The following is a 19,021-nucleotide window of genomic DNA, read 5'->3' on the forward strand; positions in this document are numbered from 1 at the left end:
GAAAATTTGGCAGTGTCTCAGGGACCTCAGTCCTGACTTCCATAAGACAGGGTCAGCTACCCAAAGTAAAACAGTGCTGTCAGTATAGAAGGTCAAGGGAGCAGGCATATTACCTGCAACTCTTAAATCAGCGATGAACAGGCACAAGAGAGAAAGACCTTGGGCAATTGATGTCTGGTTCCTTCTGAGGTAGGAAAGCAGGAACTCCGAGTAGAGGCTCCACTCCTGTGGTATCATTGGATTTGTAAGGGATGGGCGGGAGTTCACAACCCCTTACAAGGCTGATCAGGAATTGATGGAGTTTGCGGGGATCTGGCCTAACTGAGTCCCTCCCTTTTCCCAGTGGGTTCTGCTGGATTTCTGTTGGAGATGTGGTGACGTGCAGAACCATCGAGGGATTTGGGGGTATTGTCCATTATAACAATGAAGGCAGATTTTTCTTCATTCCATTTATTGTTTCATTTACATTTGCATGTTCAGTCGATCTATTTTGCCCAAGAATCGTGTCCTTGATTAATCAAAGTACAAATTGTTGTTTTAACTGCAGTTATTCATTTACAGTGTACATCTAAAGTATGCATAGCACACATGTTGTAATAATTGAGATGGAGCTAGATAAAAATAAAAACTGATCACTCATTCACATTAAGCTGTAGGATTTAGTTTTATATGCTAAGCTATTGATGCGAAAGCACAAATTAATATTTACCACTAGTAAAAATGTCAAATATAATATTTATAAATTCAAGATAAGCACTGCTTAAGAATACCTCATGAAGATAATGAATGAATCTGGTCATATGGAGCCCTTTAACTCAATTCTATCATGGCATTTAGGGACCATGTCTAAATGAAACATCACAAATAGCCACCTTCCAAGTGGTAATGGAGATTAATTGAAGAGCCAGTTGAATAGAATTATATTTAATTGTATTGTTTTTCTTCTGAAGAACAGACCATGGCTCCATTTTTAGCCTTTTGTAAAATAGATGGAATTTGGACCTGGTCCCTTGCTCCTGCTGCACTTCAAATTTCTAATGAGCTATAATTTTAAATGCAATTATTTGAAATATATTCCATGTCATGTCTTGTATATAATTAGTGGGACGCCAATGTACAGAATGTCTCTTTAATAAGATATTTAACCTTTTATTTATTGAGTGCTCCTTCCCGGTTTCAAAATCTGCCCATTTCATTTAGTATTTATTTCCTTCAGACGGGAAGCTGATTGGTGTTGCCTGTGGTTCACGTGTCAGTGAGGAAAAGCGCAAAGTTTCTTTTTCTGTCAGCGACGTGCTCTTCATCTGGTGATTTGGTCAAGCACTAGAGCGACTCACCACATATATCTTAACCCAGTCTCCAAGGAATGGTTTTACAAATTGTTAACCTGTCACGTTGATTTTTTAATGAATTTGAAAAAAATGTCATTTGTTCCATTTTCTCCTTTCTGTTCAGACCCTCATCCTGCCATGCACCATTCTCTGATCAAAAGGGTGGTCAGTGATTTGTCCCTCTTCAGCCAGCTACAAGGAGCTATGTGAGAGAGCTGTAGGGGCTTAATCACCACTTCCTCTGGGGATGTAAGATAGCCGTCACTCATCGGTCCCTGATGGTGCTGAGACCAAGACGTCATGAATAGCAAATAAACTACTTTGTTAGATGGAGTAAAATGTTGGAAAGTGTGAGGTCATGCACTTTGGCAGAAAAAAATCAAAGAGCAAGTTATTATTTAAATGTAGAAAGATTGCAAAGTGCTACAGTACAGCGGGACCTGGGGATGGATACTTGTGCATGAAACACAAAAGGATAGTATGCAAGTACAGCAAGTGATCAGGAAGGCCAATGGTATCTTGGCCTTTATTGCAAAAGGGATGCAGTATAAAAGCAGAGAAGTCTTGCCACAGTTGTACAGGATATTGGTGAGGCCACACCTGGAATACTGCGTGCAGTTTTGGTTTCCATATTTACGAACGGATATACTTGCTTTGGAGGCTGTTCAGAGAAGGTTCACGAGGTTGATTTCAGGGATGAGGGGGTTAATTTATGAGGAAAGGTTGAGTGGGTTGGGCCTCCACTCATTGGAGTTCAGAAGAATAAGAGGTGATCTTATCAAAACGTATAAGATTATGAGGGGGCTTGACAAGGTGGATGCAGAGAGGATGTTTCCACTGATGGGGGAGACTAAAACTAGAGAATAAGAGGCCGCCCATTTAAAACTGAGACGAGGAGAAATTTCTTCCCTGAGGGTTGTAAATCTGTGGAATTCGCTGCCTCAGAGAGCTGTGGAAGCTGGGACATTGAATAAATTTAAGACAGAAATAGACAGTTTCTTAAATGATAAAGGGATAAGGTGTTTTGAGGACCGGGCAGGGAAGTGGAGCTGAGTCCATGATCAGATCAGCCATGATCTTATTGAATGGTGGAGCAGGTTCGAGGGGCCATATGGCCAACTCCTGTTCCTATTTCTTATGTTCTTATGTTACTTGTTCCCCTGTTAACTGAAAGAACTAGTTGATGTGCATCATTTTACATGGTGAAACAGAGCTCAATGCCACAACAAAATATAAAGGAATGTCAGGCCTGAACCTGAAATATTGTTCATGTGACAGCGCATTGTACCTTTAATGTCAGATCCTCAGTTAGACATTGAAGTGCAGCCAAAGTAAGGGATCATGTCGAAATACCTGCGAAAGCACAAATTGCACCTAACTGCTCCACCATCTTCTCATACCGTTATTAAGGAAAATAAATGAATGTTATAATAAAGTACAGTACAGAAACCATTTCTGTTCTGTTTGATATGGTTACTAGCCCAAAGTTCCCAATTTATTTGGATTACATTTTAGGGAGTGGTTCTAGATCATCACTATGCTGCTAAAATATTTGACTCTCCAGGACCTCATTCAAATGAGAGCAGCGAGATTTATTGAAGGAGCTTTTTATTATTTTTTAAAAAAGCACTGTATCTGCAAAGTATTTGTTTGAACGTAAACTCACATAATTCATGCAGAAATCAGTTCCCGTCAGAAAGCTGTGGTGAATGTGTGTTTAATTATACCTTCAGGCCACCATCACCTAATATTAATAGGAATTACAGCCAGTCAATCTATCAAACAAGCTTATCAGGGAACAATAATTCCAGCTGCATTAAATCACCAAGCAAAATGTCTTTTGTTCTCATGCTTTTTTTGTTTTTAGTGTCCGCTGAAAGTTTAACAGCAAGCACCAGTCACACCTTGTTTATAATGTGACTGGTTTTAAAAAACCAGCACACTGCGTTGACTAAAAAATTCTCAGTGGACCTCTACAGTCTCGGCGGTCCATGTTCACGTTGCTTTCTGATATGTAACTGCTGTCAGTTCCCAGATAGGCAGTTCGGTGGAGTACTGCGCGGTCATGTATGTATGCTTGGATTTACTAGCCACCAGCTGGCGCCACTGTCGGAGGTCATTGGGCTGTGCGCACAGGTGTGCGGCCCAGGTATAAAAGGGCAGCCATCTTGTAATGTAATCACTTTGGGCCCTAATAAAGTAGAGCCAGGTTTGTACCTGTTTGGAGTTTACAGTATTCAGTCTATTGAGTTATTGTATACCCAACATTTGGCGACGAGGTACCATGAACCTTCACATGCAAAAATGAGCACAATTAGAATTCTGGAGCGATTTGTGGAGGGAGAAGATTGGGTAGACTGTGTAGCCCGCTTGAACCAGTACTTCGTGGCCAACAAAATGGAGAAAGAGGCAGACGCAGTTTGGCGCCGGGCAGCCCTCCTCGCGGTTTGCGGTCCGAAAATCTATCGACTCATAAAGAATCTCCTCTCGCCCTTAAGTCCAATGGACAAGGACTATGAAACATTGTGTGCTCTGGTACGTGACCATTTCAAACCAGATGAAGGCATCATCATCTCACGATATCGATTCTATATGCACGTTCGTTCTGAGGGCCAGGATGTATCGGAATTCGTTGCCGACCTAAGATGTCTAGCTGGACCGTGTAAGTTTGAAACTGCGTTGGCAGACATGCTGTGGGATTTCTTTGTAATTGGCATCAACCACGAGGTGATCCTGCATAAGCTACTGACGGCGGAGACGCTGGATTTGAGCAAGGCCATCACGATTGCCCAATCATGCAAGACAACGGACAAAAGCTTAAAGCAGATATCATTGAAAAATCAGAACTTGGCAAGTACTGTGAACAAGATAGTATCGTTGTTTGGCAGAGCTGCATATGGCAGGGCCTACCCGACTGCGTATGCGAAACCTGTGGCTGCTCAAAGTCCGCCAACGGGAATGAATTCGATATCACTGTGTTGGCGTTGTGGGGGAAATCATCGGCATCATCAGTGTCGGTTTAAACAGTATATTTGTAAAAGCTGTTCAAGAGTGGGGCATCTCCAGCGCATGTTTCCGCAACTGAGCAAGCGTGTTGCGACACACCACGTGGAGGATGATGACCAGTCTAGCGCGGATCCGGATATGCAATCCGAGATACCAGAGGAGGAAGTGTATGAACTGTATTCGTTCCTAACAAAGAGCCAACCGATAATGACTAATGTAAAACTTAATGGTGTAATGGTGTGCCGGTATCGATGGAATTGGACATGGGTGCGAGTCAATCAATAATGAGCCAGAGGACATTCGACAGGCTGTGGGATACTAAGGCTGTGAGGCCTAAGCTGAGTCCAGTCAATGCCAAGTTACATACACGAAAGAACTCATAACGGTGATTGGCAGTGCAGTAGTCAAGGTGTCGTATGATGGTGCAGTTCACGATTTACTATTATGGATTGTTCCAGGCGATGGTCCAACGCTGTTTGGCAGGAACTGGTTAGAAAAAATCAAATGGAACTGGAATGAGATCAAAGCATTGTCGTCGGAGGATGATACTCCATGTGCTCAAGTGCTGAGCAAGTTCCCCTCGCTGTTTGAACCAGGCATCGGCAATTTCACGGGAGCCAAGGTACAGATCCACATGGACTCGGATGCAAGACCCGTCCATCATAAAGCTCAGGCAGTTCCGTACATGATGAGGGAGAAGGTCGAAATCGAACTGGACAGACTCCAGCATGAAGGGGTCATATCACCAGTCGAATGTAACAAATGGGCCAGCTTCATTATTCCCGTGTTGAAAAGTGATGGCACTGTCAGGATTTGTGGAGACGACAAGGTTACGATTAACCAAGTTTCGAAACAGGATCAATCCCCATTATCGAAGGCTGATGACCTGTTCGCAACGATAGCCGGGGGGAAATCGTTCACAAAACTGGATCTGACATCAACCTACATGACACAGGAACTGGTCGACACGTCGAAGAAACTTACATGCATCAACACTCATAAAGGACTGTTTATCTACAACAGGTGCCCTTTTGGAATTCGCTCAGCTGCAGCCATATTTCAGAGGAACGTGGAGAGTCTACTGAAGTCCGTCCCCAGAACCGGCATGTTCCAAGATGACATCCAGGTCACAGGTCATGACTCCGCCGAACATCTGAACAATCTGGAAAAGGTTCTAAATCGTCTAGACTCAGACTGAAATGCTCGAAGTGCGTCTTCATGGCACCGGAAGTCGAATTCCTAGGGAGGAAAATTGCTGCTGATGGTATCAGGCCTATGGATTTGAAAACCAAGGCCATCAAAAATGCACCCAAGCCTCAGAATGTGATGGAGCTGCATTCGTTCCTTGGTCTACTCAACTACTTCGGTTATCTCTTACCTAGATTGAGCACCATCTTAAAGCCACTGCACATGCTGCTAAGAAAAGGCGACAACTGGGTTTGGGGTGCGTTTCAAGATAGTACTTTTGAGAAAGCTACTAATCTGCTTTGCTCTAACAAGCTGCTGGTACATTATGATCCGTGTAAGCATCTAGTATTGGCCTGTGCTTCGTCATATGGAGTTGGTTGTGTGCTCCAACAAGCTAATGAGTCGGGTAAACTACAACCTGTTGCATATGCTTCAAAAAGTTTGTCAAAGGCGGAAAGAGCCTACAGCATGGTAGAGAAAGAAGCACTAGCCTCTGTGTATGGGGTTAAAAAGATGCATCAGTACCTGTTTGGTCTTCGGAAACAGATCACAAGCCATTCATTTCATTGTTTTCGGAAAACAAAGGTATCAATACCAATGTATCGCCCCACATCCAGAGGTGGGCACTGACATTATCTGCCTATGATTATGTCATTCGCCATAGACCTAGCACTGAGAATTGTGCAGATGCATTGAGCCGTCTGCCGTTGCCCACACCACAACCGGCAGACCTACTGTTAGTCATGGATGCTTTTGAAAGTGATGGAACCCCTGTCATGGACCAACAAGTTAAGACCTGGATCAGCCAGGACCCGATATTGTCGGTTGTGAAACATTGTGTCCTTAGTGGTGATTGGTCTGCCATACCCAAGCAAATGTGTGAGGAGACCAAACCTTACATCCGTCGCAAGGACGAACTATCCATTCAATCAGATTGTATACTGTGGGGTAACGACTGTGTTGTTATGCCTAAGAAAGGCAGAGAGAAATTTGTACATGATCTATATAGCATGCATCCCGGTATTGTCATGATGAATGCCTTTGTCAGGTCTTATTTATATATGGTGGCCTGGAATTGACTCTGATCTGGAATCATGTGTGTATTAGTGCAACACTTGCATGCAGCTTAGTAAAGCACCAGCGGAATCACCGCTGAATCTGTGGTCGTGGCCATCCAAACCATGGTCCAGGATCCACATCGACTTTGCAGGCCCCTTCCTGGGAAAGATGTTCTTAGTTGTGGTGGATGCATATTCCAAGTGGATAGAGTGTATAATCATGTCATCCAGTACATCCACAGCTACCATTGAGAGCCTTTGTATCATGTTTGCTACACATGATCTGCCTGACGTCGTTGTAAGCGACAATGGATCTTGCTTCACTAGTATGGAGTTTCAAGAGTTCATGAAACTCAATGGTATCAAACATGTGAGGTTAGTACCATTCAAACCGGCATCTAATGGTCAAACAGAGCGTGCGGTCCAAACCATCAAGCAGAGTATGAAACGTGTAACTCAAGGTTCACTGCAAACTCACTTGTCACGCATATTGCTTAGTTACAGGACAAAACCCCATATGCTCACCGGGGTCTCCCCTGCTGAACTATTGATGAAGAGAGGTCTCAAGACCAGGCTCTCTCTTGTCCAACTTGACTTGAATAATCATGTCGAATACAGCCGTCAAAGTCAGCAAGGGTATCTTGATTGCGCTGCTGTGTCACGCAACATTTCTATCAATGATCCTGTGTATGTACTGAATTATGGTCAAGGTCCCAAATGGATCGCCGGTACTGTTACGGCCAAGGACAGTAACAGAGTGTTCATTGTTAAGCTCCAGAATGGGCAGACATGCAGGAAACATGTCGATCAAATAAAGCTGCGGCACACGGATGAACCAGAACAGTTTGAGGAAGACACAATCAGTGACCAACCAACCTCCCCACAGTCATCAGAGGACTCCGCTGTCATCAATGAATCTGAACTTTCAATCACTGACATGGTCAATGAATCTGGACTTTCAATCACTGACGTGGTCATTGCCACTCCCATCAGATCGGCTACCCAGCCCCCAGTCATAACAGACTCAGAACACTCGCCCAAGGCTGGAGTTGAACTGAGACCATCTCAATTTGTAAAAAGACCGTTACTAATATCTTAAAGGGGGATATTGTCATGTATGGGTTTACTAGCCACCAGGTGGCGCCACTGTCGAAGATCATTGGGCTGTGCGCACGTGTGTGCGGCCCAGGTATAAAAGGCCAGCCATCTTCTAAGGTGTAATCACTTTGGGTCCCAATAAAGTAGAGCCAGGTTTGTATCAGTTCGGAGTTTACAGTATTCAGATAATTGAGTTATTGCATACACAACTTGCGCAGAAGTAAGCTGCTCAATGAAGGTGAACTGGGCGAGAGGAGGAAGAAGGAAGCCTCATCTAACTGTCCTTGCTTGAATTGCACTTTGCACCAAGAGATGATGGAAGAACTTTTGAGAGTGGCTGTGGAGAACGCCACAACTCTGGCCATCATCCCCTGCTGGCTTGAACCACAGCTGCGAAAAAGAGTAACGGGACTAAATGGGCATAGAGAGGAACACATTGTGGCACTTGTCGAGGTTCGAAACTGAGTCGCTGTGGAAGCCTGTTGGTTCCCTGCAGAGTGAGAGGGAGAATCAGCAGGTGGGTCGCCCTGGGCCACGTTCGAGACCCCACCCAAAGACCACATCAGCAAGCCAAGGATGGTGTTTTCTGCTTGACCACTTTGTTGGGTATTGTTGCATGGCATGAAAGGACCTCAAACACAGGAAGAAAATTCCATTAAATATGGAACAAAACCGATTTTCAGAAAAAAGTACAATACAATTGTAATATTAGATTCCACCATTCATAATCCGCAGATCAGAATGTAGCTTTTAGTTTCGTTACAGCTCCATTGATAAAATTAATGAAACATTTATAGGCTGCAGTGAGTGCAAGGACACTATCCTGTTATTCAAACACTGCTTCTGATTAACCTGTGTTTGAAAACAGTTATTTTCCTTTGGACAATGTGTACATATTGTTTCCAGCTGTGGTGCACAATACAGCAGTCAGAGTTCGCTGGTGCTAACGAGGTGTTACATCTGATAGAGCGAGAGATACAGCTTCTGGTTTTCTACCCATTCATGAACCAAAAATCAGGTTTCTGTCCTGACTGTATTATTTATTACTCTTCTTAGATGTGCCAAAGCTGCATGTGCGTCCCAAGCTGTTAAAATGGCAATAACCACTCTTGTGGCAGGTGAACCCGTTTGCATTACCAGTTCCTAATATTTCTTCAAATTTACTCAGTCTTCCCTCTTGGGGAAAGTGACAGATTACTTTCCAGGATTGTGATTTATTATCTATATATCACACATGTCACATGAATCATACAAAATTCCTTATTTACATTTAACCACAAATCAGACAATAATTTCATCATCAATCAAAAGCATGAAAGGCTGAAGACTAACATGGGGGTGACGGAAGGTCACTGCAGTGGTTGCTGACGCCTAAGTCAGATCTTTTCCTCATGCCATTTTTCCCTCTGATCTGGCTTACAGGATCTGGTACTTGTCGCTATAGCTACACCGATCCCAGTGTTGTTGTCTACTACACCAAGAACACCTCAGCCGATTGGATTGTTCTGGAGAAAATTAGGTTTGTACAAAAGAAAATTAATGGTAAGGGACTAGAAAGAATATCATCAGTTCCTTATTCCACTGGATCCAGGTATGTGCTGAACTAAGGCGCCTACTTTTGATATGAACCATTTTGTAGGATTTTGTAGAAACTTGTTAAACACGGGCAAACCTCATAGTCTCAAAAACATTAGACAGCTCCTTTAAATAAATTTTTCTTCGGATTTCCTTTTCTCTACTGTGACTTCTTAATATATACTGCTATTGAACACCTTTTCATTAGCAGCATATTTACGAGGCCAGAAATATTACTACTTTGGGATGCGTGCCAGTGCTTTCTGTGTTAACATGATTCTACTCCCCATTTCTTTCCATATTTTAGGCTCTTTGCACCATATATTATTCTGTGACCGTGCATGTGCAGATGGCCTGTGCCCATACCTCGGAAAGTGTTGCCAGCTGGTAGGAGATTTGTGAGCGGGGCTGGCGAGTGAGCTGGTTCTTCCTCTTGTTTTCCCCGTACTCCCTCTGGGCAAGTGAGACACCTGTGGCCAACTGCTCCGCAGATGTCGGAACTTAACACGGAGAATTGTAAAGAAGAATCTAGTTTTATACCACGAGCATCCGTATCCATCAGTGCACTGTCCCCCGGGCAGGCCTACATTAATGAGACAACTGTATGCTCTTTAATTTTCTGGAACAATATCAGTTTGTTTTTATTTACTATGGCTGCCTTGTCCTTTGGTAATCCTTAAGGCTCACATTTGAAAGAGAATGATAGGGTAAAGTTTTGGTTTCTAATGTAGGCTCCCACCTGAAATATTTTTCTCGTTCAGAGGCAGACTCCATTTTCTGTTTCAGTTTCAGAATTCTACCATTGTTTTCCTGTCATGTTGCTGTCGAAAGTTATTGATCCTGATCAACAAGTCAAAGTTCTTCCTATTGTGAACGTGTTTCTCTCACATACATCAGTCTCCTTTTATCTAAATCCAGATGCCGTTTGTGTGAGGCAATCAGCTGAGCAGCGCACATTGACCAGCAAGTTCTAGAGATTCCCAGCTCGCAGCGTGTTTCTTCATCATCTGGACTTGCTGGGCAATTTGCGCTTTAATAACGGCTTGCATCATTGACCCACCATTAGTTTTCCAGGAAAATTTGGCCCAATGTTACAGTCAAGAGGTTGTCACTTGTGGGAGCTATTTTGGTCCCGCCTCCCCCCAAATCAGCGTTGGCAACTCGCCAATTCCATTCAGATGTGACCGTGCCATGAAGATGGTTTGGGCCTGTCGCTAGAACCACCAAGCAAGCGGGCAGACAAATCGGTCCTCCCACCGCCCGCCCAATACATCACCATCATGTTACTAGTTGAGGTTGGGATTCTTGAGGAGGGAGTGATAACAGCAGTGTGGAAGGGGACAGGGGCGGTACCTGAGGAGTTAGTGACAATGTCCGCTAGCCAGGAGAGTTGAGTGGCGAGGAGTTGAGTAGGGAGGGGATGGCTCCCACCACAACACTCTTGATCCCATACTTTGGTTTCCAAAATGGGTAATTATGGGTGCCCTTGCAGGGGTTAAGCACGTGATCACTAGCCAAGGGTTATAATTTTGCTCCTATAGCTGGCTTGCCTCAGTCGGGGTAGTACTTTGTAAGATTAGCAGCTGCTAAATGAAACACCGCACACAAGCCAGAGATGAAAGTAAGGGAGGAAAAAGTTGACATCACCCTGTTGGCTTGACTTGCACTTGCTACAGATTGATAGCAGTAGCTGCGAAACGTGTAACCATTCCTTTTCTGTGAGAAGACAATACGTGATAGCAAGAGCAAAATGAAATATATCACAAAAAAAGATAAATGACCTGTATGTTTTTTTTAAATAACAGGGCTCCATCTAACACCAGCACAGTTATCCACATAATCTATCTTCCCCAAGATGCCAAAGGTGAAAATATCAAATTTAAATGGAAGCAAGAGTATCTCCATGGAAGTGACGTGTATGAGGCCTGCTGGGCCCTGGATAACATAATGATTATCAATGCTGCCCATAAACAGATGCTTCTGGAAGATAACCTCGATCCAGTCGACACAGGCAACTGGCTTTTTTTCCCTGGAGCCACAGTAAAGGTTTGCTCTGAATAATCCCCTTATCCTCATAATTTGCTTCTTCGTACCTACCTCATCTCTTTCCGATGTCTTAATTTTAATTGATAAGTTTCATACCTCTGTGGAGAAGTCATACCCAGTGAATAATCAATTAAAATATGACCGTCATTAAATGCTGTCTCTGTTGGAAGGATGCATTAATTTAAACCTGCTTACAAATGACATTTAGTGCCGTTCTATACAGAATTTGTATTGCAATTATGTGTTCGTCCGTCTGGCTATCAAATATGTCCTTCCGTCTGGCTGGGTTGAATGACATCTTCGTAATTTGGGAAATTTATGATGTTCACTTGTTCTGAAATGAAGGTGTTGAGGGCAGATTCCTCTCCATCTGTCACCAGCCATTTGCAATCTGCCATTGCCCAAACCCAATGCATGCAAGCCAACAGCAGTAATCCTAACAAAGTGTGAGGCCCAGCTGTCAGGAAATATCATCACAACAGTGAAACCTTAGGGAGAAAATCGAGAATTTATTTTGATATTAGTCTTTGATGTGCATCTAGCTGTGTGATAATAAAAGTGACAGGAAACATTCTTAGGACATGGAGGTGAGGTCATTTAGATTTGCATGTAGTGGGACAACCTTGAAATGGGAATTGTTTTAGCTCAACCTAACAACCTGCTTGCATTGGAAACCAGCCTTGTGTTCACTGCTCCCTGTATATTTTGCTTATTTTCTGTCACCAGTGTTGGCATTGTTTACTGTGGGAAATACATTAGAATGGGCCGATATTCTCTGGAGATTAGAAGAGTGACAGATGATCTCATTGAAACTTATAAAATATTGAAGGGCTTGACTGGGTAGATGCTGAGAGGCTGTTTCCCCTGGCTGGGGAGTCTAGAACCATAGGTCAATCTCAGGTTAAGGGGTCGACCGTTTAGGACTGACATGAGGAGAAATTTCTTCACTCAGAGGGCTGTGCATCTTTGGAATGCTCTACCCCAGAGGGCTGTGGATGCTGAGTTGTTGAGTAGATTCAAGACTGAAAACGATAGATTTTTTGGACACTAAGGGAATTATTTATTGCATATATCACATAATAATGTGATACAGGCACCATAGGACTGATTTGAATTCCTAGTGGGCGGCAATCCCGCACAGGTGTTGGAGGGGGGGGGGTGGAAGAAGTGGGGGGGGTGGGGGTGAAGTGGGTGGGGTGGGGGTGAAGTGGGTGGGGTGGGGGTGAAGTGGGTGGGGTGGGGGGGGGGTGGGGGTGAAGTGGGGGGGGGAAGAAGTGGGGGGGTGGGGGTGAAGTGGGTGGGGTGGGGGTGAAGTGGGTGGGGTGGGGGGGGGGGTGGGGGTGAAGTGGGGGGGGAAGAAGTGGGTGGGGTGGGGGTGAAGTGGGTGGGGTGGGGGTGAAGTGGGTGGGGTGGGGGGGGGGGTGGGGGTGAAGTGGGGGGGGAAGAAGTGGGGGGGGTGGGGGTGAAATGGGTGGGGTGGGGGGGGGGGAGGGAATCAGTGGCCATTTGAATGCCTCCGGTTGGCAGCTCAACTGCTTCTGGGGGAAAGCGGCAGGTTGCTGGTGGCCTCTACACAGAACTCTGAGTGACTTAAAACAAGATAGTTTCAATCATCTTTATAATACAGTTTTAAAGTTGAATCAAAGTATTTAATGCATATAAGTATATTAATAATTGGTTATTTCATTACATTTTATCATGTGGTTAATAATATTAGCATCAATAACGAATGATTAATAAGAATACTGTTATCTGCTTCAAACAGCATGGTCTAATAATTCGAGTACTATGCAATCAAACGCATTCAATGTTCTGTTGATTTAACTGTTAAGAAAAAGAGCTGGATGCATATCCGGTTCAGAAGAGATATAAAATGTGCTCCGGGCAGCAGTACAAATGCTAGATTTGGCCGCATCATTCCCTGATTAGGGAAGGGGAAAAAATTATTCAGCGTCGCTGTTTTTGATCGACATCCAGTGACCACCAGCTGGAAGTAAATGTGCGAACATCTGGTGCTAACAGGATTAGGCTCAGCTGTGATGGCTCTTATGGTTGAATAGACTGCTGACACTGACTGTTCAGGCTCACACATGGGAATTGGACACAGAAGCAAAGTATGAGAGGGATTCTGGTACCTTTAGAACTGTACTCCAGCAATGAGGTGTTTCAGGAGCGATAAGGTAAGGACGATTGCAAGAGGAAAATAAAGAGATTGAAGGCAAAAGACACAGAAAAGTGCTCAATTTCCTAATTGGTGAACAAAACATTCACTATTTCTCAAAAATCAAAAATAATATTAATGCACCGTATATATATTTGAAAGACTTATTCCAGGAAAGACTAAACCCCTATCACAAAGAATTTAGAATATTTTAAAAATAATTAAATTACAACCAATGGACAGATACTGCTTTTTATCAATCTCAACACTTATTATAAATATCAGTGTATTGGTAAGCTAGATAAAGGTCATTAATGCATTGGTTGAAAAGGCCATTCGTGCATTGGTTTAATAATCAGATTTTCAAGCCATAAGAATCCATTTTAAGGTGTAACGTCTGCACTGGGTGAAATATTTTGTTTTTGGGCACCAAATTTATTTTCCGCCAACATGGAACTAATATTTATTTTTATCATACATATCTGCAAGGAATGTTACCTTGCAAAACAGTAACAGGTGAATGTCAGAATAGAGAGAGAAATAAAATGAACAGCTTCAAAATTCTTGAATACAGTTCTATCCGTTTGCTACAGTGATCACACGCATACAGTGCCCAGTTCTATCTGACATGACCATCCAAATCTGAATGCTGCTGATGTCCATCTGTTTTGGACAATTTGGGATATTTTGTAACCTGCCTGTGGAAAGGAGAAGCTGGCAGCCAAATGACATGTCTCTTCAATACAGCTCCTGTATCGGTATGAAGGAGCTGATCCCAAAGTATAATATACGGGGGGGGGGGTTCTATTCCTCTGTAGATTGCAGTGAAATAAAGGTAATTTTAAAATTATGTCAAGTGCTTATTGCAGCCTGTCATTTCTACAACATCCACTACCAGCAACTGAAAAATTTAACAGAAGCGGAATAAAATTGCCCCCATCTTTACTTAATTCATTTTTCCTCCTCTTACTGTCCCACTCATTTTATATTGCCTCTGAATGGCAATGACGCAATTGCAGAGATGCCAATAACATCAGCGACCCACCTGAACCTTACTTTTGTGAAGTGATAAGACAGCCCTCGGCAACTTACCATTTCAAATGAAATGACCTGCCATGATAAACAGCATGTCACATGACTTTATTCTAATGCCTCCCCCCCCCCCCCCCCCCCCCAGTATTTGCTGTTTACATACCCCGACCTAAATACTGCAGAATTTCATTCGTGGGATGAAGTATAAATTAATCATTTCCAGCCTGAGATTCAAAAACAACACACCTCAAAAGATACAAGAAACGCATATCGACAGGGGTGGGCTGAGCATGGGCAACCCATGAAATTGCAGCAGTGTGCTTATTTATAAATATAAAATAAAATAGGCACAGATCTCAATACTTTCATTAACATTATTAAAATACATATCTGAATATGAATTATTTTATTTTCATTCAGTAATACACTTCCTGAAGGGTTTTGCAATTTAAATGACGGCAAATTGTCTCCTTTTCCCTAGCTCTACTCAATTTCAAACAATAATTTTACATGTCTCAAAACATTGATAACATGCCAGTTAGAACAAATAAAAAGCCAGTCAGTCATTGGCACCAGTCTCGTCTGATACTAAAGTATTTTTGTGCCTAAATGATTTCCCTAACTCAGTAAATGATCTCTTCGCAATCCAATGCCCTTCAATGTATGTAATAATGACTGCCCCTAAATATAGCCATCTTCTCTTAATTGTTTGGGGCTTTTAACAATTCTGTGCCATCTCCCTCCCACACCCTCTGCATTTCAGCCTGCCTGACTCTCCATCATAGAAAATGCATGCTCTGACCGCACATTTCTAATCTTAATGTCCTTATATTTAATTCTGTTGTCCAGCTCGCTTTGTGGATAGAGAAGAACTTTTCTCTATGCGACTCTCAAAAGCGACTCACAAGATCAAATACTCTTCCCAATTATATCTTATTTAAATAAAAATGTTATTTCTTGCCATAATTGTAATCGGTTGCACCAGTGTACTTACTGTTTCCTCTATACTTCCGCATAAAATCTGCGAATGATTCCACATGCTGGGAAATGGCAGTCACACTTGCAGGTGCTGAATAAGAGCGTGGAACCAAAGGACCCAAAATTCCACATTGCCGTTTTTTGCCGTTATTTCAGATTAATGGCTCTTTTTTTAGTCCGAAATAACGCCCCAAAAAACGTCCGAAGTTGCGGCAAAATTATTTTTCATTTAGGCGTAGCGCAGAAACACCACTGGTTTTGAGGGTGGAGCTAATGTTTTGTGCCGACAAAGTGAGGCCCGTTCTGCGCATGCCCAAGCATTTAGTTTTCCAGGGTAACGTGAGGCACAATGGGAGGGAACGCGCTATCTCTGGTTCCCAGAGGAAGGAAATGTGGGCTGGGGGCTGCTTTTATATAATTGTGTCGAGGGAGCTTTACTCTGTAGCTAACCCGTGCTGTACCTGCCCTGGGAGTGTTTGATGCTAAAACATGAACGCCCTGTCCGAGCCGCTGGACTCTGCCGACGGCTGGCAAATGGCTTGCTGCAGCCGCCCCTATCCCTGGCCAAATGACCCACCCCAGCCGCCCCTATTCCTGGCCAAATGACCCGCCCCAGCTGCCCCATCCCTGGCCAAATGGCCCGCCCCGGCCGCCCCTATCCCTGGCCAAATGGCCCGCCCCAGCCGCCCCTATCCCTGGCCAAATGACCCGCCCCATCCCTGGCCAAATGGCCCACCCCGGCCGCCCCTATCCCTGGCCAAATGACCCCCCCCAGCCGCCCCTATCCCTGGCCAAATGACCCACCCCAGCCGCCCCTATCCCTGGCCAAATGACCCCCCCCAGCCGCCCCTATCCCTGGCCAAATGACCCACCCCAGCCGCCCCTATTCCTGGCCAAATGACCCGCCCCAGCTGCCCCTATCCCTGGCCAAATGGCCCGCCCCGGCCGCCCCTATCCCTGGCCAAATGACCCCCCCCAGCCGCCCCTATCCCTGGCCAAATGACCCGCCCCAGCCGCCCCTATCCCTGGCCAAATGGCCCACCGAGTGTTTTATCACAGTAAATATTAAGTAAGTCCTAAAAATAAAATAACTTTCTTTTATAATGAAGTAATTCAAAGATCATATTGCATCACTACATTCAATAGCAACATAATAAATACAGATTAACACAACTTAGCTCCGTTTCCCAAGATGGTGTCTGTAACGCCGATTTCGATCGGACTCCAACTCGGTAAGGTTTTAAAAAGTGGTCCTTAGCGCTGTCCTTTTATTAAAAAAAAAATCCTTATTGTTGAAGCTCACAAAAACGGCATTATGGGTGGGTTTGACCCCGAGTGACGTCAGAAAAACGTCCATTATCTATTAAGGATGGAGTTATACCATTGGCGAACTTGCAAAGTTAAGTTAACTCCAAAAAACACTTAGCTCAAAAAAAAATGGAGCTAAATGGTAAGTCCCTAATGTTTAATGGTAGAATATAAATACGAAAGATAACAAGAAGTGGAATGCTTAGAATTAAAAATTAAATCGAATCCTGTTGCAGAGACAAGGTCTGACCGAGCTGTCATTCATTTCCATTTTACCGCTATTTATCCTTTATTTTAGTTTTATTGTTTTATAAAGTTGGTAAATAAACAGGTGACCAAACTAATTTGACACCAGGTGAAGTCGGTAGTATTGAGTATCATTGACGAGTAAATCAAACTATTGCCTGTGCACCCCACAAGGCAAATGATGTCTCTGCATATTGGGACTTTTAATAAATATTTTCATTAACTGTGCCTACATTTAGAAAATAAAGAAGTTTGTATTCAGAATGCCTGTTTTGGTTTCTCAACCACACACATAGGGGTGCTTAAATGCATGTTTAACTGTGGTGACAAATGGATCGTACCAGGAATAGAATGGTTTGTCCCACAGTACACTCCTGATCTCACCAATAGACTGAAAAACACATCTAACTCAGGCTAAAGCTGATTTGCCTTTTGCATTGAGCACAAGTAGTGTTGGGAGATGACCCAAGTTATAACAGAAGTGTTTGAGAAATAACCTAGCATAAACCCAAACAACAAGTAACATACAAAATAGTAATACTTCGACAGCACCTCCAAAATCCACGACCTCTACCACTAGAAGGACAAGGGAAATAGGAACATGGGAACACCACCACCTCCACGTTCCCCTCCAACTCATACACCATCCTAACTTGGAAATATATCGCCGTTCCTTCATCGCTGAGTCAAAATCTTGGAATTCCTTCCCTAACAGCACTGTGGGTGCAGCTTCACCACAAGAACTGCAGCGGCTCAAGAAGGTGGCTCACCACCATCTTCTCCAGGGCAATTAGGGATGGACAATAAATGCTGGTCTTGCCAGTGACACCCACATCCCATGAACGAATAAAAAAAAATACAGTACTTAACTTTCTCTGTAAAGTTAAACTATTTTTTGAGATCAAAATGACAATGAATTTCAACATTGTTTTCTTTCATAATCCTTTAACTGAGTTGAGAAAGTTGTAAGCATGGCACTAGGCACTTTTTGTTCCATTTTGACACAATGAAGTGGACACCTATTTTAAACAAGTGAACTAAAGATGAGCAGCTACCGCAAAGCTTTTATGCCAAAAGTGTTTTTTTATTAATGTCACAACTTTTCACTTTGAGACGATTGCTTTCTGATCAGGATACTTACTGATGGAAGACCCATTACAGATAATATCACCATCTTGTTTTCACAGTGGGAAATATGCATAACTTGTCTGAGTGTTCATCAAACCATTTTGTCCTGATGGGGTTCTGTCTACAAGTAATAATATAAACAGAGGGCGGTCATCTCCCTTGAAGCTCAATTCTAAACTCCAGACCTTTTGTATGTACTTACTTTATCTATAAGCTCTTGGGTCAAAAAGACAAAGGAAAACGTAACAAAAATTGTTATGTATGCAACACCTTGTAACCAGCATTTTACCGCCACCAGAGGGCACATCTGTTAGAGTTCCAAGGGATCCCAGCATCCCTTGGAAGCACTGCATATAAGCAGGCCTCCCATGCTGTGCCGGCACTTTGGAGTCAGAATAAAGAGACTAAGGTCACACTTACTCAAGTCTACAATACTCAGTCACATTGCTTTATTTGAGACATAACAATTGGTGACGAGTAATAGATAATGAACCATCACGTGAAAATGCAGAGAACTATTGGTATCCTAGAGAAATTCTCAGAAGGTGACGATTGGGAAGCCTTCGTAGAGCGACTTGACCAATACTTCGTGGCCAACCAGCTGGAAGGGAATGAGAATGCTGCCAAATGAAGGGCGATCCTCCTCCACCGTCTGCAGGGCAACAACCTATGGCCTCATGAAGAACCTTCTTGCTCCGGTGAAACCAACAACCAAATTGTATGAAGAACTGTGTACGGTGCTCCGGGAGCACCTAAATTCGAAGGAGAGCGTTCTGATGGCAAGGTATCGATTTTATACATGTCAACAGTCTGAAGGCCAGGAAGTGGCGAGCTACGTCGCCGAACCAAGGCGCCTTGCAGGACAT

General features: G+C 43.5%; 1 protein-coding gene across 1 annotated transcript in view; it reads left to right on the forward strand.

Moving 5' to 3' along the window:
* Positions 1–19,021, forward strand: part of LOC139277976 (reelin-like) — a 411,305-nt gene that overhangs the window by 179,767 nt on the left and 212,517 nt on the right. The window contains exons 9-10 of the mRNA XM_070896619.1: positions 9,104–9,200; positions 11,062–11,302. Of these exons, the coding sequence (XP_070752720.1) occupies positions 9,104–9,200; positions 11,062–11,302 (338 nt within the window). The remainder of the gene's footprint in view (positions 1–9,103; positions 9,201–11,061; positions 11,303–19,021) is intronic.

The sequence above is a fragment of the Pristiophorus japonicus genome, chromosome 13, assembly GCF_044704955.1.
Source record: "Pristiophorus japonicus isolate sPriJap1 chromosome 13, sPriJap1.hap1, whole genome shotgun sequence".
Classification (NCBI taxonomy): Eukaryota; Metazoa; Chordata; class Chondrichthyes; family Pristiophoridae; genus Pristiophorus; species Pristiophorus japonicus.